We start from the raw sequence: 22,036 nt of genomic DNA on the forward strand, positions 1-22,036 counted from the left end.
TAATCTGTGTCATTTTACATCCAGAGAGCTAAAAAGCACTGAGCCAAAAATGTTAATGTGCTGATGTTCCAGTGGAGCTGATGGGGCTCCTCCTCATGCATATGCATATTCCACTATCCTACCCAGAATCCCCTCTGCAACCTTCTCCCAACCTGACTCAGGTTTCTAAAAACGGTAGAAAAGCTTAACGTCTGTGACGGCAGGCGTCAGACTGGAGGAGAGCAACTTTGATGAGACCCGTGCTTTTTTTTACAGGCCTCTTTTGTAAAGGAGGGAGCGAATCGCGCTTTACAAGATAAATCATCCCGCTAGCAGCCAGCTTAGACTGTGTACAACGAGATAAGGTTGCCAAGGAAACCCTTCTGGAGAACCAATGATCTTTTTTTTTTTTTTTTCTTTTTTTTGCTATAACAGCCTCCTTGATCTGTGCAAACAATTAATACCTTACCCAGGCAGAAGGGAGCTAGGGAGCTGGAGAAGTGGGAGGCAGGCACAAATCCCCAGGTGCTTAGCGCAACACCACTCTCTCTCCCTTCAGCTATGTGAATGAGGACATGAGGTAAAAAAAAAAAAAAAAAAAAAGTCACAAATGGATATTGCTCTGGAGGACACTGAGGGGATGATGTATGACTCATTGTACATTAATTCAATGAGAGAACAGCGTTTAGTCCATAAATCTAATCTGCACATGTGCTGTAGCACACATCACTAATGTCCTTTTAATGAATGTTTTTGAAAGCGCGGCCATAAAAGCGCCATTACATCCACATCCAACAACCACATCTATTTGTGGGGAGGCATTGTTCTGGTATCGTAGCTGAACAAACCCAGGAGAACTCCTGACGTGCAGAGCTGCTGGGGAGCCATTAGGATCCATGAGTGACTTCGACTAGCCACAGATCAATGCTCCAGGGCCCTATCTATTACTGACATCCAATTATAGCAATGGACGTCCGCTTAGCACTGTTACTAAGTGCTTTAGTCTTTTTATTGACTACCTGTCAGCGGCCTGCACACAGTGGAGCCAATGGCTAATAATCAGCTATCGATCTATCCGCATGTCAAGATCACCACCGTGGTGTTAAGTGTGTGTGTAGAGTGCGAGGAAGGAGACACAATAACACCAACAACATGGGTGTGATGTGATGTGTCTCTGAGCCATGAACAAGGCATTTCACATCATTCTGCAGACTTAATTAGAGGAGCTCATTTTGATTACTGCTCGTTCGCAATAGAAGTCATTACCTACCTACCACGTTAACTGAATGAGGAAATTGGCCGTAATTAAAAAATATGCTAAAACTAGAATTACAGCCTATATAGGACGAGGGTGGGAGTCGTGTTTTAACTGCCCTAATAGGCAGCTCCAGGTCACAAACCTTTTGCAGGTTTTTTTTAATGGAGGTGAATGGTGAGCACTCTGAGATGGCAGGAGGTGATTGTGCCTGCCTGCTTCATTGATTAATTATAGTCATTAAGTGGTTAGAAAGTCACCTCACCTGGTGTAAAGGGGAGGAATTCACCAGCTGATTAAAATTAATCACAGTCAGAAAGCTGCAGGAGGCCGAAGCCCCCCCGGGAACACACACACACACACACCGCTACTGCTTCTATAAACAAACATGACTGGATTCTTTTCATGGACTTTTATTATTCAAAAATACAGCACAAAAAATACACACAAGAAAAAAAAAGAAAGAAAAAAAAAAAGGTTTTCACACAGTTGTGTAAACCCCAAAGGAGATTCTTCATACAATATTAGTACGCAAAATTTAAAAGCTACAGTTAATATTGTTAGTAGTAGTTGTTGTCATTAATGTTCTGAGCACAGAGAGGGGCAGTAACAGGATTTACCTCCCTATGAGCTCGTACAGCTCGTCAACAGGTGGAAGTCTAACTAGACGTCTACGGGGGGGGCGGGGGGGGGGGCGCCTATCCTGACAGTAAACTCATGTACAATACATTTGCTCCCAGACACACACACATACACACACAAAGTAGTGTTTAAGACAGGAACTAAACAGATTGACTTCCTTTGTCTCGGCAGGGCTTTGTTACCCTCCTTTCCCCTGGTGACAGATTATAGGTGCCAGATCTGTTTCTACAACTGTCATGTCTCCTTTGATGCTAGATTTCACACACATACACAAACATTCGGTACATATACACATACATACACACACACACACACTCTCTCTCATACAAACACAGTGCCAGAAATTCCCAATCATACCCGGGAGCATTTACATTGTACTGACAAGCCCCTCCTCTTATGATTTCGATATAGATTTGCCAAGCACAGCACGCCAGAGCATCACATATACATACAAACATCATCATCATCTTTATATCATTCCACTGTGTTGTGAGTAGATAGGGTTAAACTTCCACTGAATATTTATACATACAGCCAGGACCATTTATGTTATTATTTCTTCTTTTTTTGTTGTTGCACATCAATTACCAAAGTTTAAATAAAGATTAAAAACAAACAAGAAGTCATGTTTGGAATACAAAATAAAAGCTTTTACAACACTGAAAAAGGTTTGTTGAGGAGACGGGTGGTTTTGAATGAGCCGAGCATGTGTGGGGAATAAACAAACAGTGAGGCTCACTGATTATTATTATTATTATTATTATTATCCTGTTTTAGAGGCTGTTGATGATGCTTTAGGATGATGCTACTGCACATAGCATAGTGCGCGTTGGCAGACATGCTATGGCACAACTTAACTGGGGCAACAAGGCACAATAGAAGTCATTAGAGTCCAGCTGTGAGGGCTGTGCAGAGGTGAGCTGAGGGCAGGTGTGTAAGGCTCAAAATAAGGAAGAGAATAATAAGGCGTTGGAGCAAAAAGAAACAGTCTGCCCACTCCAAGTATTCATACTGCTTTTTTTTTTTGTCTTTTGCTGGGTTTTTTTTTTTTTGTAAAGTAACAGACAACACGATGCGTTGGGCCTCCAAAGAGTGAAGAATTTGTTTTAGAGTAGAGTAACCCACAAACTGCCATTTATATTAACTACATGAAGCCAAAAATAATAAAGTGGTTGTAATGTTAACACAGAGAAACAGTAGTCGGCATTGTAAGGCTTATTATTATCACATCTGTCCCTATTTGTGGGCACGAGGCTTTACATCCTTCATTAAAAAGTCCAATTAACACCACAGAGGCCATGAAAGGTTTCATATTGACCACAGAGAGAAGGTTAATCAAGATACTGACTCCTTGTAATGCGACTGTGAATAAGGAGATTGCAGCAGATCTGAGGGGGGGGGGTGACTGCTGCTACATGAAAATCAAGACGTGGGCCCCTTATCCTGCTAATGAAGTGTGTGTATGTGTGTGTGTGTTTGAATGTGTGTGTGTGATTGGTCTAGATGTTTTGGTGGTCATTGAGGTTAGGGGCCTGCTGACAGTCAAACACAATCAAAGCTGATTGCTCAGTGAACCCTGTTGTCCAGCTGTCCTCGTTATTTCCCTATACACTAAAACTCCTCTGAGATCTGTGAAGGAGGGTTTTTGGGGGGAGTGGGGGGGCGGGCACTGGTCTTTTATTGTTTTTTAAGCTTAGTCAAGAAGCAATAATCCACCCAATCACGAGATGTGATGGCTTGAAGCTCCCCCTCTCCCCTTTCAGCCAATCCTGTCCATTTCCGCCGCCCCACATGAATCCTGACTGGACAATTCAAAAAGCAAACGGTTCAACAGAAAACGGCTGACCTAAATAGACTGTTTTCAACTCAGTCCAAAGATTTTTTTTAGTCTGGGGGAAGTTTCCTCTCGTCTTTCAATTTTTCCAAAGGTCAGAATCAACTCATTTTATAATAAATGAATGGAATTTAAAAACATGTCAGAAAACTAGTAAAGACTTGATCACCTGACAAATGATCTTAACTGTTATGGAGGCATTTAAAGACAATAAATGAACTATATACTTCCAAGTCCCTTCCACATACAGTACATAAACATATATTCACACACACACATACTGCTGCAATTTTACACATACATGCATGCATACAGCTGTACAGCTGGCCAATTAGGGGCCTGGATCTGATTTGAACATACAGTATCTCTACAGCGAGGGCCATCTATATCAAAAAAGACATGCATTCACTTATGTACAATATAATTTGTATATTGACCATTCTGCGGTATATCCACACTAATTCATAATTTCTGTGAGAAAGTCCAGGAAGAAAAATTCATAAAAGTTTTTTTTTTTTTTTTTTTTCTGTATTTGTATTTGATAAAAAGTTAATGTGCTCTGTTGTGATTCCAGTACAACTTAACTTCTCTTCTCAGCACCACAGCAGAGCCAGGTCTTCACAAGGAGGAGTACACTCCCGTTTGTAAATAATGAAGAGCTAAAAGTCAGGTGAGTCAGCCCATCCCAGCTCTTGCTCCATCTTCATTGGCTTGTGTCCTACTCCCTTCCTCCATTCATTCCCTCTCCCCTCGTTTCATGGTCCCTTCTCAGGAAGAGGACATGCTAGACGATCGAGCCATCCCTGTTCTGGGCGGGGATCATTACGGGGATTCCTCCCATGCGGCTGAGATTGGGGCCGGCCATCTTGGCGGTAGAGGGCGGGGGCAGCGGAGCGTGGCTGGGTGGCCTCTCGTAGTCCTCTGACGAAGGGATCTTGTCGTACTGGGGCTTCAGGGCGTACTCGTGCAGGTTGGAAGGAGACATGGAGCCGAGGGAGGAGCGCTGGCTGCCCACGGTGAAGCTGCGCGCCGTTGACACGCGGCTCTTAGGAGGGGGGACGTCCTCTCTGACGGGAGACAGACAGAGACAGCAGCACATTTAGTTAAAGGTATAATGTGTAGGAATTACCTCGATCTAGCGGTGTGGTTGCATATCGCATTCTTGATGTTGCATTCACGTGAAATGGGGCAGACGTCAGACAGACAACAGACGCTGCATGTAACAGGATAAACAAGCGTCTATGTAAACAAACGGTCCGCCAGCACGAGGCAAAACAATACAGGCGTGACAATATGTTGTCATGGTGATGTCGTATTGTTTACCTGACCCACGTTTTACCGTCTTTGACATCCGGTTGGTTTGCCGACGGCCGTCTGCCTGACTGCACCTGAATGCAACATCAGCGCCTCCGTCCTTCCTCACACTACACAGTGGTGACAGTTTTATCAGGCGCTACCTGGAAAACTTTCTCCCCGAGCCGACAGCTCCGCTGAGTTTCCGTGGTTACCTATAGTCACGCTGCCACTGAACGTAAAAAAATGGCGATGCAACATGGCCGCCTCGGTTCGGTGCGTCCCCCCTTGTATATTTGTAACGACTTGTAACAACTCATTCTAAGATACGAGAAAGCTTTCATTTGTATGCGGGTGGGATTTGACTTCAGTGAAATACGTATTTATGAAAGCAATATTTGATTTTTGCTAATAAAAAGCCAAATAAGTTACATACTGGGGCTTTAAGTCACCATAATATATTCTGAATGTCATTCAGGTACAAAAAGTGTGAAATGTCTCTCGCTTGCCGCCCACAGCGAGTGAAAACAATGAGGATTTGAGGAGTCTTTCAAGAGCGAATCATGATTTGACTCAATAAAAATGGATAACTAATTGGAGTTGGCCCGTTTGATTGGTCGGGGCAGTGTCTGTCTGCACTGCTCAGCTGCACCGACTTTGTAATAGCCTGGAGATATTGAGCTGAGCAACCAAATGCAGCTATGCCCTCTACTCCCTCTGCCACCACATTAACAACTAATAAGCAGCAATAATCCAGTTAAATGCTCAATCAAACTGAGCCTGCGGGGCCAGAGCTTGTTTAGTCTATAGCTTCATGCTGCTGTGGCGTTTCAGCCAATGTGTGTGTGTGTGTGTCTGTGTGTGTATACGAGACCGGACCAGTGGTCTAATCCTCTTTGTCCTACAGCATGAGCAGTGTCACATTGTGGTCTTAGACAGATTCAGTCCGCAGCAGAGTGATAGTAAGCCCAGCGGTTGTAAAGAGCCTGTGGGCCGGATGCTGAGTTGGATGGGGACGGGTGGAGGGGGTGGGGGGGGTGGTGGGGGGGGCAGCCAGCAGCCAGCAGCAGACATGACACAGGATCCACAGAGCAAACAAAGCTTTCAAACTGATTACCACAGCTGTTTATTTGAGGAGGAGTTAAAAAAAAAAAAGAAAAACGCTGATGGAGAAAAAACATTTTCATGGTTGTTGTTGGGGCTGTGTGTCTGTGTGTGTCTGTGTGTGCATATCTGAGATGACCACAGCTCAGATTAACAATCAGGTGTATCTATAATCCAGTATTACAAACCTGTGACACATTTCTCATCATAAAGCCAAGACTATGAAATATTCCTCCATCAAAAAAACACAGCCTTTGGGGGGGGGGTCTGTCAGCAAATCTCACTGATGTTTTAAAGAGTGTACCTTATCTCGTTGCAGATTTCCTTCTCGTACTTCTTCCTGTGACGAGCACGGCAACAGCAGAACAGGATGATGGCAATAATGATGAGGATCAGGAGGACAGTGATGATGGCTCCTGCAATGATGCCTGCTGTGTTGGGGGCTGAACAGCACAGGGAAGAAAAGGTTAGGAGGGCTGGTAACTATGGCAATGATATAATAACAACTAAGGCTAAGACCTAAGAACAGCGGTCTGGTGGAAACGGTTATAAATTCATAAAGTAACTCAAGTAATTGTCCAGCTTCAAAAGGCAGAGTGATATTTCCTGGTGTGTAAGGAGAAAGCCGATGTCAAGGACTGAGTATGTCTGACACACACTACTGTTGTGCTGAAGCTTTATATCAACTGAATAAAATATTGATCCTGAGCCAGAAAAACAACGCTCAGTAACAAGACCAAACGGCGACAGGTGAAGGAAAAGTGAAGTAAAAACAACGGCAGCATCATGTTCCAGTTCCCGGCTACAGCTGCTCGTTGCTGCTGCAGCAGTTGAGGCTGACAGCGCTGTCACAGCATGTGGTACCACAGCTACTAACTTCCCAAGACGCTGAACACTAGACATGCTGTCTAAATCCTCAAACCATGGATCTCTCTGTATTCTGCCACTCCTAGATCTAACAGCATCTTCAGGAGGATTTCCGTGCCAGCGGTGGAGTCGCTGGGAAGACGACTGTGTTATGATGCTGCTACTTGTTCGGTGGTTTTTTTCTGTAGAAATAATAAACTGTCAGATTTTTACCGAAATCATTTCCCATCACTGTTCCCTCTAAGGTGTTTTACTGTGCAATTGCACACTGCTCCCCACCTCTTTCAAAAAGTTGCACACTCAAATATCCCCGACTAGTTTACTGTTTATTTCTCCCTAATGTGCGCTTCGAATTGTGAAATTTATGACCTTAACCGTGGTCTGTAGTGCAACTACGATTTAAGTTTTTGCTTGAGAATTATTATTACTGTTAATATCAAGAATGCTTTTGTGCCAAGAGCTGATGACACCAACTTGATGTTAGTTATTTTTTTCATGTTGTTCATATGGCAATAAATGCAAACTCTATTTTGCCAAAACAATATTGTATTTTGTTATCATTAACTGTAACTGGAGTAGCCTAGGAAATGTCAAAATAATCTGTTATTAATGATTATTACACGGCTCTATTGAATGCTGCTCTCTGATTGGTCCAGCGCTGCGTTCTGCGGTCTGTTATTTCTGTATAACGGACCGTCGTCATGTATAACAGACCGTTGCTAGGGAAGCCGCTCTGATCAGCGCAGCACAGAAAAGAGAAACTATGCAGGATATTTACCTTGTGTTTCATTTTTACCGTCATTAAACAGCTTCGGACTAATAGTGATGTTGATAAATGACTGGTAACTTGTTACAAGTAGAGTGGAGGCTCCTTCACATCGCTGCTGGAAACCAAACCTGCTGATCAGAGCCTCTGACCCGGTGTCACAGCTCTCCTCTCGTCTCGGTGCAGCTGGCACCGCGGCTCCGCGACACAAACGCACCCCGTAAACGGTAAAGTTAATCTCTTGTTTATGACAGATACGACTACACACAATACACACATTTTAACACGTGTATGGTAATCCATCGATCCACTGATTGATTATCAAAGGCTTCAAATGCACGACCGGGAGGAGGCTCGGCAAAACAGCGGAAGTGACCGGTCTTGCAGATTCGCTAAATGCAATTTTAAATCGATGAAAGTCGTATTTTGATCAACATTATGTTTCAAATTAATTATTTCACTCGTAAACCGTGTAATAAGCGGGATAATGTACAGTTGGTCGGTTGTTATGGAGAAATAAACCCCTTCAGGTTGAATGAAACCCCTCCGCTTCGCGTCGGGGTTCCATACAACCTGTCGGGGTTTATTTAAGCAATATATCACGACAGGCCGTGGTATATGCTCATTATACCACGGCTAAGGGGCGTTGTTCGGCCCGACGCGAAGCGGAGGGACGACAACCCCCTTGGAGTGGTATAATGAGCATATACCACGGACTGGAGTGATATATTGCTTTTATAAAACGGTTACGAATAAAGGCAATATAAAAGAGGAATACGCAATCAATTTCATGTAGTTTTATTCAACCAGAAATACATATTATCCAATAAAATAGCCTCACTGTGAAAAAAATAGTCCCACCTCTCCAGACGTTAGCTCCAAGTTAGCTCTGCAGCTCGTCTTTTCCTCCGCATTTTTTCAGGTGAAAGTCACTGCTCAGTCCCCTCTACCATTGTTAACCCTCCCCGGAGGTGAAAGTCAACCTTAAACATGTGAATTCAACTACTTCAGTCCGTTTTTTAACATCGTAAAAACATCAGCTGTCTTTTGCTACGGACGGCAACAGTCCGTTGTCATGGACACATGACAACAACTTCCATTCATACCAGTCATACGTGCCTGAGGCGGAGTGATAGCCTGCTCTGTGATAAGGTTTTAGAATAGTAGCCGTGGTATATGCTCAATATACCACGGTTAACAACCAATCAGATCGCCGGATTTCACCTTTCCGTTTTATAATTCTCCATAACAACCTCCGAACTATACATTATCCCTTACTTATAGTAATAGCCAATTGTATTGATATTTGGAGTTGGAGAGGTGCCACCAGCATGTGGACGTACTGTGTTTGCTTAAGCTGTCGCTCACAGTCGCTCAAGCAGGTCATCAGGGGAGTTGAATTTCTGCTCAGGAGTTTTGAAAATTAGAGGGAACATTGTTTCCCATCCTCTATTTATTGGTGAAGAAACTACTGGGATGTGACTGTCTGTGAGCCAGCACTGACACATGTACTACTAGTGCAGATACAGGAATAACGCACTTAGTAGTACTAATAAATGAAACATAACATATGGTTTATGTTGCAATATGACTACTTGCTGGGTTTCCTTGTTTTGTAATTACAGCAACTGAGTTTCTTCAAGTTTTTAACTTGAATAAAAAGACGTTTGATAAAAACAACAGAGGGCTCTAGGACATTTTACCACTATCTTACACAGTTTTCTGATGTTGATTCCGAGAAATAAACATTAGATTAGTTGACTGTTAGTTCCTCCCAAATTATCAACAACTTTTTTTTGTGGATAGAAATGTTTTGGCAAGATATTAAAAACAAATGCATCACCCTGTTGAATTTTGTTCAGGCTAAACTTTTTAAAGTGGTAAATACTTTATCTGCCAAACTTAAGCATTTACCTAATAGCACAGCTGTATGTAATGTAGCTTTACAGAGCTGCTGGCAAGACTATAAACTCTGAAGTGTGTTCTCAATATAACCATGTGTTTACATACGTAAAGTACGTTTATATATTCTAGTCACATGGGGCTAAACTGTACTCTTGAAGATGCAAAATGTAGGGAAAGGAAGGAAAAATCTGCTTTAGCTTTTTGCCTGAGTGCAGATACATTAACCAGCTGATTGTTTCTGCTTTTAAGGAGGTGGTCAGAGCGGAGCAACAAGTCTAAATGTGAAACAAGGTCATCATTGTGAAGTTATCAGAGTACTCACGAGGTGTTATGTTGAGATATAGTACACATTCCTCGGCGCCAACACGATTGCTGGCAGTGCAGCGGTAGGTGCCAGATGCGCTGGCAGATGCATTTCTCACGTTAATGGTGCCTCCCAAAGGATCTGCAGTGAGGGCGAGGAACACATCATTGAAGAGATGACAGCGTTAAACAGAAAGCAGACCTGTGTGAAGGACTTGGTAACTGTTTTGTTGTTTGTTTGGGAGTGATTGTGAAAGGGTCCATTACCCGGCACAGCCGAGGCGGGCAGCAGCTTGTTGCCGCTGGTCCTCTCCCAGACGTACTGCAGCGGGTTGGTGCCCTCGCTGGACATGCACTTCAGCACAACGTCTTTGCCTTCCTGCGTGGGGCCTTCGGCGTAGCACCTGGGCTTGGACGGCTTCACTGTGACGTAGAGGAGAGAGAAGTGATTGAGAAAGGTGAAAAAGAGCAGACGCCATCCAGGTGGTCACATTAACTCAGAACAACGCGGCCGTCCTGCTGACAAACCCGGTTATTTTTCCAGTCTTGAGTGTTGTGGTGTCTATATGCTGTGTGTGTCTATGTGTCTTGTTGTGTGTTCTGAAATGTGATTTGCTCTCCCTCGCTCAAAGCAGCAGTCATCAGCGTAATGAGAGCAGTAATCAGAGTAATTGATACAGCTGCTGTCATTACAGGAGCCGTCACTCAGGATATTTGCGATGAAGTTGGAGCTGCGCCACATTGGACACACAAACAAACACAAACAAGCATGCACACACAAAAGGGTGGAGCCGAGCCGGCAAAGCTTTTCTTTTCTTAAAGCAAAAAAAAAAAAAAAACGTGTGCAAAGCAAACACTTGTCGGCCAGCCAGCGTGTTGGCAGCAGATGAGATGGGGGGACCCAAAAACAAACAGAGCGCCAAATTAAAAGCAGACCGTCTCCAGTGAAACCCAGACACGCAGGCAGCCAGGTGAGGAGGTAAAGAGGGAGGAAAAGGGGGAGGGGAAAAGGAGAAAGTGAATTATGATGGGTAATTTTAGGATAGAGAAAACGTGAGGCCGTTAAGTCTGTGCTGTGTGCTGCTGACGGACAGAAAGCCGACTTTCATGGTGTGGTTATGGGTTCTGTAACAACAAAACTCTGGAGTGGGGCTCTCCAGATCTGAACCAGGTGTCAGGAAGGAAGGAGGGAGGGGGTGTGGGGTGGTGGTGGGGGGGCTTAACAGGCACAACAGTAAGGATTAACAGCAGTCCGACAGTACTGAGTGCTCCTACTAATCTAATAAACATACATAAGGTCAGGATGGAGCGGGCGACACAGAGAGAAAAAAAATTAAGCGAGTGGTGACGGACAGATGGTGGTGTGAAGGGAGCCAAGGCTGCACGGCTCCTAACTCACTGACCTGCTGCTGTGTTGCACCTACACACACACACACACACACTCATGGGCTACCACACCAGTAAATGTCAGGGAGCTACGACATTTTGAACGCGTCTTTTAAAGGTGAAAGTCAACTCGACATGTCTGAGGGCTCTAACACACACACAGCTCCTGCAGTATTAGGACGGCTGTCCGATGAGCGGAAAGATTTATTTGTTTGAAAGATGAGGTCAAAGAGGAAGGTGACGGAGGCTGCAGGAGCACGGGGAGATAATGGGGAGAGCGATGCAGCCAACCTGGCTCTGTTAAACGAACAATGAATAGAGATTTATGAGGTGCACAAGGCTATCCTGCAGGAGAGATAAGCAGAAAGGGATAGTTGGATTGTGGTATTCATTATAGTCAGTAGGAGCACAACTTCCCGCAGTGACGACTGACTGTTGAATGGTAAACTGAAATATAAGCGATTGGTGGCCAGACAAATCCTGGATGTGATGAAGAATAGGGCTGGCTTTAAAAAAAATCCTTTTTGATTCATATCTTTCATTCATATCTATCTCTTTTTTGATTTACCTTAATTAAACAGCTTTGGACTAATTATGATGGTTTAATAAATGACTTAACTTGTTACGAGGGAGATTGGAGGCTCTCTGCCTTCCACGTGCGTGTCACTTATTGCGTCTGAAAACCAACTTTGCAGCTCTCGTCTCTGCGCACCACAACACAAACGCGCCCATAAAACGTAATCTCTTGTTTATGATAGATTAAACTACACAAATATACATGTCGTAACACTTTATATAGGATATATAACGCTATCTACCACTTTATTGATTGTTTTCTTGCCGTAAACAAATGCACATGGCTGGGAGGAGGGTTAGCAAAACAGTGGAAAAGTGACCGGACCGGCATAGTTCCTCTTTAAAAGATGCGATATCAATTCATAAAATGCTTGGATTGATCTTTGCTATTTTATGCTTGTTAGTCTCGAGCGATTGCGCAGATCTCTAGCAATTTGTGCAATCTGACAAACCGGACAAGATCAAAGAGCAGCATGATCACACGCTGCCGTTTACATTTTGTTGTGTCCATCCATTTCAGTACTTGGAATATCACCCATGACTGCACTTCAAGAGTTACACTGTTGACTTCTGGAGTGGGTTATGTTAAATAAGTGTGCATAAATATAACTGCTTTTGCAACAATTTTCAATGTAAAGATTAACATTTTAATAATGCAGCAGGTTAGCGAGTTCCATCTTTGTAGAATTTGCAGCATTAGCTCCTTCTCTTTTTTCATAACCAAGCAATATTGGTATTAAAACTGAAATATCTTAAAATAAATCCTTCGAATCGTATCGGGACCTTGTGAATCTAAGTCAAATCGATTCAGTAAACCAGTAGCGATACCCAGCCCTAATGAGGATTGTCTGGACTTGAGGCCCAGCTGAGAGACTGGCTGCTGGGAGTACAGGTAGAGATAAGTGAGAAACAGTTGTGAGAGTAAGTTGCTGACATACAGTCCTCTACTCTCCTTGTGTTATCTTCAATGTCCTGCTGTAACCAGAGGAGAATACACAATAAGGGGGGATACTACTCGCTGTACGCTACCCGGACACTATGTACACTGCAGGTGTCAGCATGTGTGTGTACCTGCATGTGGCAGTGTTTGTGACAAGCACCCAGTGTATAAAATGAGGTATGTTTATGTTTGCGCACACATACGTTATGCACGCCTGTTCTGAGGTCCATCCACCTTGTGACAAGATCAACCTGAAGGTAAAATGCAGAGCAGGCAAGATGTCCTCGCCTCTCCTTGTCACTGTTTCTTTGCTTCGTACACCCTACAGTATACACTGTATACCCCTGGGGTCAATACCTCGCAGCCTGTCCGCTGCTGTAGCCTCCAGCCATTTGTCTCTCTCACAAACACACACATAATATATAGCTTAAGAGGTGTACATTTTATCCACAATCAAAGTTAAACTTAGAGTTTTGTCATAAAACAACAACTTTGGGCTAACACCATCTTACCTTTTAATACTGCAAAATAGTAACTGTAACCCTGGACGATGTTTAATGAATCATTTACACACTAACATAAATGAGAGGATATTTGGATGACACATCGGCAACATGTTTGACTGTTTTATTGTGCCTATGTGCATCCTCATTCCTGTGCTGCAGGAGTGGTTAACTACGTAAGCAGTTTGGTGAGATGATACCCTTTAACAATGGGACTGATCAAAATGTAACAATAAGCATTAAAACAACTGACAAATCAGCAGATCAGCCGACTTCCCTCAGTGGCGAGGAATGTGGAACTGCAGCACAGAAGAGAGCGGTCGTTGAGTGTGTGTGTGTGTGTGTGTGTGTGTGTGTGTGTGTGTGATGGGTGGTGGGGGGGAGTGACTCAATTTTTCACGTTGCTTCTGGTCAGATCAGTTTTTATGTACAACGGCCTCCCCAGGGTCTTCGTCAATGGCTCTTGGGTCAGCTGTAGTTAGAGTTAATGTTCAGATTATCAGTGGCCATTCATTGGTTTTTTATGAGCTATAGCTGCTTAATGGTGCCACAACACAACATCAGAGGAACCTGTTTGTTTTCCCACAGCTCTCTCTTCTTGTCTTTCTGGTCAAGCTAGTTGGTGCAGTGCAGTAACATTTACACACATGCCATGACGACGTGATGTCATGTCAACAGGAACGAGCGGAGCAGCAGCAGACATTACAGGGAAACCGCTCCTATCTTTAGAGAGGAGGACACACTACTCTGACAACAGATAACACATCCTACAGCGTGTGGGTTGTTTCTCCCCCCATATGCAAATACCAGGCAGGTTTCGGGAGGCGATTTACTTTCGACATCATTTAGTCAGTTGACCGACCAACAAGGCCAATGTGTGCGAGTGTGTGTTTGTTTAGACGGTGAATCATCCGACTTATACAACTCTCATGTGTCATCCATCTCACGCTGTCTAATATAAAGCCGTCTGAGTGCATAGGACAAGATAATATGGTTGGCTTGGGAAATTATCATCTTCTAGTTAACCCATGTCTGTAGTATCTGGCTGCACTGCTCAGGCAATAATAAAAATACATATCCACACATCATATCATGAACTATCATCTTCATTATTGTTATTATCAGTTGCCAAAAACTGAAAATACAGTTATGAACTGCCAGGGGCAAAAGCTGTTCTGTTCATCAAGACTAATACTTGTGATATACTATAATAAATCAGGACTGTAATATTTAGTAAAAAAAAATAAAAAATAAAAAAAGGATCAGGATTATGAATTTAGACATAATCGGAGAGCGAGCATCTCGGGTGAATACAGAATTGTGTATCACAAAGAGGGCACAACACTGTGCAGCCACTGGGAAGGTTATGCACTCGATTTTTAGAAGGGATTACATCAAAACAGCCAAGGAGGGCAAAGGGCGTGTGATTTGGTGCATTTCCACTGTGTGGAGAGAAAGAATTTACCCTGTGAGAAAAAAAAAACACTGCTGGACGGACGAACGAGCATCAGCAGCAGTATCAGTAGTTTGTCCAGCTGCAGCAACTGTGTCACTCACCCATGACGATCAGCAGCATCTTCCTGCTGCGGATGCCGGGAGCCTTCTTCACCTTGCATTGGTAGGTGCCCGTGTCTGACGACTTCAGCCCCGTCAGGTTGATGGAGGCGTCGCCGTTTTTGGGGTCCGCTGAGTTGAAGTGGACTCGACCCTTCATGGGTGGATAGTAGTCCTCGTAGGCCCTGTCACCCGAGTACAGGATCACCTGGTGAGAGAAAAGAAAGTGAAAGGGAAAAGAGAGTTAGAGGCACTTCACGCAGACTGACGTCATGTATCTGGCTTATCTGTTTTTATGGTTATTAAAGCCCAAATAGACCAGAGGCCTTGAGAAAGCTGTTGTGTGCTTCCTGAAAGCAAAAGGCCTTGCTCACTGAACCAACCAAAAATATATGGAAGACAGAAAGCAGCGTCTCTTTTATCTCTGCAGTGCCCTTCAGCCTGTGCCGCTCTGCCCTTTTCTGTGCTTAAGAAGAATGAAGGTGGAACAAACAAAGCCACCACTGTGGAGCCAAATCAACACCTGCTGTGTCAACAAAGAGCACTAACCCCCCAGTTCTGTCCAGCACAAAGACACACACACACACACACACACACACACACACACACACACACACACACACACATAGTCTGGGTCTCTCTGAGAGCAGCAAGGAAATGCCTGGAAATAAAGGCCAGGTGGAGCCGACAAGACTCATAGTTAGTTAGTAGCAGGGGTGATAGTGGAGGCAGAAAACAGAAAACACAGGGAAAAGAACAAGTAAAGGGAGGAAAAAAGAAGCGCAAACAATGAAAAGAGTTCTCATTCTCCTTTATAGAGACTGGCATATTCTTCCACATTTCCATGGAGACAGTCATCATCAACAGGCTTTTTCTGTGCCACTACACGATCAACGCACAGCAATACCCCTGGGTGGGAGAGGAGGAGGAGGAGGAGAGAAGAAGTAGAAGTACTAAACATGGCAGGGAGGAGAAGAAGAATAATGAACCCATCAGAGGAAGGCAGAGCACTCAAAGGAAGCATGAGAGCAGCAAAACAAAGGGAAACAGAGTCAGTGAGGTACTAGCGAGTGAGAGAGCGAGCCGACACCGAGTTGCCTTGTTGCTCCATTTCCAACTGGAAGATGAAGTTTCTGGAGCAAGCGAGGTAGCGTAGAGAGAGAGAGAGAGAGAGAGGCAATGCATGATGCTCTCATCACCGGCTGCTGCTGCTGTGTTCAGCTTGTACGTATTAGCCATGTAAACAGGTAACCCGGGTGAAATTCCTCTCGAGTCTCAGGGGAGGGAAACCTATCTTCTTCCCAACTTCGCTGGGGATCAGAGCATCAGCCATAATAACAGCGATATGTGGGAACGAGACCATGAAGGAAGAGGAAATTAAAGTGCCCCCGAGCTAAACCAGACAAGAACTCTCACTTGGCCTCAAACACTTCAAATGAGGAGTGCTCACACAAACAAGCATACCTATAACAAAAGAAGGAGAGAAAAAAAAACAACTTAACTGCACAATAACCTTGAGAATCATGATCCAATGAAAAAAAAAATCCCATAAAGAGCCCGGGGAATGAAAATGAAAAGGGCAAATGACTAGACAAGCTGGCAGAGGCTGGAGAGAGGACAGAGGAGCGCCACTGTCTGCTGTGTTTCATAACAGATAGGTCACTCAATGATACAATCGCCACCTGGCCCGGCCGTTCTCAGCGGACGGATCATTGCCGCACAAGCAAAAGGACGTCTATTGGCCGGGCTTATAGTTTCACCAGACACATGTAAAAAGATGAGGTCATCGTCATCATCATGTGATGCTGTTTTGCTCAGGGGAGGGAAGAGGAAAGAGAAGCAGATCATTTGAGAGGCAAAGCAGAGGACTGAGCCACCTGTATACTCTAAACAACCCCACACGGCTCACAGAGTCTAATGTCTTTGTGCTCCCACAGAGCTTTTTCATCTGAAACTCTGAGTCCCGCTGCCACTGCCACGTACTTTTACAGGAACAGCTCTGCTCCAAGCTGTTTTACAAGGTTGAAGCAGAAACGCGAGCTGAAAACAGAATTAGCGCCTTCATCGCTGAGGCTATAGAGGAGCTAATAAGCATGGTCAAGATCATGCATGGTGGTTAAAATTATTTTGTCTTTTTTTTGTGTCATGGCTTTACATTCAAATCCTCCAACACCTTGTTAACATATGCAAACTCCTGTCACAATAAGAAAAACAATCAACAAAAGGCTTTGTTGCAACGCTCAAGGACAAAAAAAAAGACAAAAAGAAGCAGTTTTGCATGACATGGGATAAAGCCGTGTATTTTCAACGCATTTCTCTCAGCATCCTCCTCCTCTCCCATTCACACCAGATTTGGTTTTCGTAATTGTTTTCCCCTCATTGTTCTCACAGTGGTGGCAAAGACACAGGGCACACACCCTCCCTTTCAGCTAATGTGTGGCCAGGGAATGAGGGCCAAATGCAAATGACTCTTACTGTAGGCATGCTTGGTATCTCCCATTCAAGCCCAACAAAGCAACAAACATTAGCTATGCTTCACCAGCCTCAAAAAAGACCCTGATGATATGTGGGGTATTTCCAGATGAAGGGGAGCATCACTCCCCCCATCATCATCAGATACTGGTCTGAATAGATAATGTGGTGGCATTACGTCCGATTGCATCAATGCACTAAAAAATACAGCACAGCAGGGATATATGATTCATTAATATGAATTAAATTCCTAAATTAGGGGTTATTTGAACATGCCAGGCACACTACACCACACATAGCCAAGCTGTGTGTCTGCAGATGCAAGGCTTTGAGTTCTCAGTTCATACGACCACATGGGACCGATGCTGTTGACTGGTTATCTGCTTTCAAGTTTTATCTCACAGTGGTTGCCTGCTGCTGCTCCTTTAAGGGCACCCGGGTTTTCTAATCTCAAGCCATGTGAGCAAAGGTTCTCCATGCTTTCTGATCATCCACGAGCCTCTGGCTATAAACTTGAGCCACCATTCTCACTGCATTGCCTGACTGACCTGGTAGCTTTGGTCCAAGCAGATCACACTGATCCCACTGAACACTGTCACATATATTAAAAGCAGCCCCTTGGAATTAATATGCCGCTAATTACAAAGACTTTAGTCCGTGCGTGACTTCATTTTGGTTAACGGCTATATGAATGTGAGTGTGTGAGTGTCTGTGTGTGTGTATAGCGAGGGAAATCAGATAGGTCAAGGAGAACAAATACGTTCAGAGAGAGATGTCTGGCCAGTTTAAATTCCAACAAAGGTTTAGCAACATTCATGGTTGTTCAGCAAAAATACCATATAAAACAGAAAATACACCGTGGAATCAGATTCAATTTGGAAAAACAATTGTGAGAGGAGAGGAGGTTGCTATTAGCAAAACACCCCCTGTGTGGCATTAAGACTGAAAAAAAACAAACAATTGGAAAATATTAAAAGCACTGAAATTTCGTCATAAGATAAAATACTGACTTGCTAACAACAAACCATATTGACAGACGTTCTGACTCCACCTCCATTTCCTCCACTTCACAAGTTAATGACTCAAAGTGAAAAGAAAGTAGGTCAAAAATAAATAGATGGGGGTAATTAGTGTCTCTTTAATGGCACAACTCCAGACAGTGGAGAAAGCATTGACGAATAGCAAGAGCGCAGAGCTCTGCGTTGGTGACAGTAGGGTGTCAGTGGACGGGGGAGTGGGGAGGGGGAGGAGGGGGCAGTGGGTGGATGACAAAGACAGAGAAGCCTAATGATGAGTTTGTGGCCTATTTATAACAATCTAGAAAAAAACAAAACAACAACAAGAACATTAAAGCCACAGGAAACAAGTGAAAAAGGGTGTAAAAGGAGGATGGGAAAGCTTTGTGACAGGTGGGAGATAGGAGAGAGACCACACCACTGGAACGATCCGTAGCAGGAATCTGTCTCTAAGGCCGCGAAAAGCCCCGAGGGCATCTGGAGTTCCTGTAGAAGCTGTGTGTGTAGTCTTTCGTTTTCGTGGCTGAGGGCCATGCTGGAAAGGAAAGACGCTGCCTGGGATAAAGGGAGCTCCCACCGCTCGTCCTGTGTCTGTGTGTCAGAGCTTTGCAGAGAACAAATGCTCTGTAGAAATACACATGGCTCAAATTACATCGCTCTCGCATACAGTATGCTTCCCATGTTACAGTGCAACTCCTCGACAAAATACACACCTACTGCATAATAGCATGTATTGCATTTCACCAACGGCACAATTGACCAGGCCACACACAGGCACAATAACAACAGAGCAGGTTACAGCAACCACACAGACTGATTAAATTAATTTGCTTTGGGTTTAAAGACTACATACAGAAGATCTGGGCGAAAACAAAGCTTGACCTGACTGCACATTTATAAAATGACTGCGTTAGATAGCTGGATAACCATTAAGAAAATAAGTAAAAGCCAAATGTTTCATATGCACATTTTTCTTTCTGTTTTTGGGGAACATTTGCACGTACCACTTTGTCCTCTTTCTGGTTGTCGGAAGACAGCAAGCTCCATTCGATGTCCAGGGGTCCAGAGTCTTCAGGAGCCAGAGAAAACTGGCAGTCGAGCTTCACACTCTGACCGCTGGCTTTCTCCAAGGAGGTCGCCTCTGTCGAGGTAATCTCTAAACCTGAGACCAAACCTGCACGGAGACACACAGATAGAGGATATTAACATTAAGACCACAACATGCATAACATTAACAACAACTCGACTTGAAAATGCACATAATAAATCAAATTAAGGCCTTTTTAAAAACTTGTTTCCACATATGATTCAGTTGTACACCTGTTTCAAGGTCTTGCAAAGGGAAGAAAACCCAAGTGCATGAATTTATTGACATTTGAGTCACACTTCATTGATTTCCCAAGAAAATTGTATAATTGTTCAAACAATTAAGATGTTTTTTTTGTGCCAAGATCAATACTGAATTGCCAATTCAATGTAGAGACAATGCGTAAAATCTGCAGACAGCCCGATATCACAAGACATTTCATAACTTCAGCACTGATCGTTTCTGCCAATGCCAGACAACAGACGCCATTCAAGACTTTTGTGAAGTAGATTTGAGACCATTTACTACCTTCGCTTCACTGGCCAAGTGTGTATTTACATACAGTATAAGGAATTTGACCCTGTTTTTTTTAGTTGGTCTCACCATGTTGACCCAAAATGAAACAGACATATGTCTAAAGAAAAACTAGGTCAGTGTGATAAAGTTAAACATTTAACAATTATCTACATACAGTTAAATGTTAAACATTCAGACCTGAGGCTGCTGCAAAGCTGAGATCATTGCTGACTAAAGCTTTAATAGGTGGTGGAAATCCCATTTGTACAGACTCAGACTACCGCAGAGTCAGACACGCACTACAGGGATCTGTATATTTAACTTTTTTTTTTTTTATCAGGTAATTTCATTTAGAGCAAGCTCCCTCATGTGAGACAGATTGAGTGCAACAGACAAAGAAACGCAAACATTACGCCTGACTAAAAAGAAAAAGGACAAATACAACAAACATAACTACAATAAAGTGCATAACATCCAAAGAACACAACCAGATATGACAAAATCACACACAGCATCAGAGACAGTCACACACATCACTAAAACTACGGTCGGGTGAAGTCACCACAGACCGTGAAGACTGACAAATCTTCATGCACCACAACTTTTCTAATTTTACCCTCATGTGTGATGTTTTCATCACAGAGAGCTCAGGAAAACATGAGGTGACATCCTGAGTATGACTATCAAATTACTAAATTACAGGCTCCACAAACTTGACATAATGACTGTTATTCACCACATTAGCCATATCATTACCAAAGACAGCTACACACTGTTAATTAATTGACAGTAGTTAAAAAGTGCAACGTTGTCTCAGCCGGAGGGATCTGAGCAGACAGGATTTTTTTTTTTCCCCTCATCCATTTTTCAAGCTTCCTTTTCATACGCAATGTGACTATCAAAACCAGAAACAGCCTTTCCACTTCTTGTGTGAAGTTCGTATTCATCTAATGTTAAAAGTTCGTTCATGCTGAAACCAAATGAACCAAATGAAATCCTCTACAGGGATGTTTTTCTGCAGTGAACTTTGGGAGACAGTCAAACCACCACTGCCTGAAAGCACCTCCATGATTAATATAGTTGGTTTTTTTTTACCTACTTTTTGCTGCATGATGAGCGCAAAAGACCAAAGACTGTAAAATCAGAAAGGTTGTTTTGTCGATGACTGTTTTTCTGCTTACATCAAATTGCATCGCTTCCATACAAAGTTAATGAAATCTGTTTTTGTAACAATTTACAGAAGAAACACATCAGGTCTCAAATGTTTCGATTCAGGGAAATGTGTCATTGATAAAATCAAGATGGCTGAATCTGAACATGAAAGTAAAGTGGATCCTATAATAATATGCATAATGTAAATCACACAGAAAAAAAAAAAAACGCGACCAAGAGAGCAAAGCAAAGCGTAGCAGAAGGAATGGTGATGATAATAAAGAACAACTGTGACCCATCAGCGAACTGGAACAGACTCTTTTAAGCATTTATTCTTAGAACGAATAAACATAATTTCCTAGTGACATCAACTGGGTTAAGATTCTCCATTCAATAAGAGACTTAAGCCGCGGCAAGGAACACAGCCCATAGAGAATGGAGTTGTCACATGCTGCCTCGACACATTAAAATCCTTCTGACAGCCTGCCACCTTCCAGTTGGTGAGCGGGAGGGAAATCAGCTTTAAAGGAGAGGGAGGGAAAAAAAAAATCAAATCACCACAATGTGTTGCAGCTAAAAGACCTGTAAATGTGTATCAAACACTTATCACATCGCACAGATGACACCAAACACATGTAAAGGAAATTTTCTGCTGATAACAAAAAAGGGATTTTAACGCCATCTAAAACATTAAAAAAAAAAAAAAAAAGCATTTTCCTCAGCTACATCTGCATCTCATTTAGCTGTTTTTTTCCCTCTTAACTGAGCTAAGTCTAATGTGCAAAGATAATTGGTGAAACGGGAGCGAAACCTGGCAACTCTTAACACTTTGTTAACAGGAAAATGATCCTGTTCTCTCCTTGTTGGGAAGCTTTCTCTGATTACA

General features: G+C 43.3%; 1 protein-coding gene across 1 annotated transcript in view; it reads right to left on the reverse strand.

Moving 5' to 3' along the window:
- Window positions 1-2,419: 2,419 nt before the first annotated feature.
- cxadr (CXADR Ig-like cell adhesion molecule) overlaps window positions 2,420-22,036 on the reverse strand; it is a 41,820-nt gene continuing 22,203 nt past the window's right edge. The window contains exons 2-7 of the mRNA XM_083986056.1: window positions 19,400-19,569; window positions 14,911-15,115; window positions 10,216-10,371; window positions 9,968-10,090; window positions 6,412-6,550; window positions 2,420-4,777 (exon numbers count right to left, since the gene is read on the reverse strand). Coding sequence (XP_083842182.1) covers window positions 4,495-4,777; window positions 6,412-6,550; window positions 9,968-10,090; window positions 10,216-10,371; window positions 14,911-15,115; window positions 19,400-19,569 — 1,076 coding nt within the window. The 3' untranslated portion in view covers window positions 2,420-4,494. The remainder of the gene's footprint in view (window positions 4,778-6,411; window positions 6,551-9,967; window positions 10,091-10,215; window positions 10,372-14,910; window positions 15,116-19,399; window positions 19,570-22,036) is intronic.

The sequence above is a fragment of the Trachurus trachurus genome, assembly GCF_905171665.1.
Source record: "Trachurus trachurus genome assembly, chromosome: 14".
NCBI classification, from domain to species: domain Eukaryota; kingdom Metazoa; phylum Chordata; class Actinopteri; order Carangiformes; family Carangidae; genus Trachurus; species Trachurus trachurus.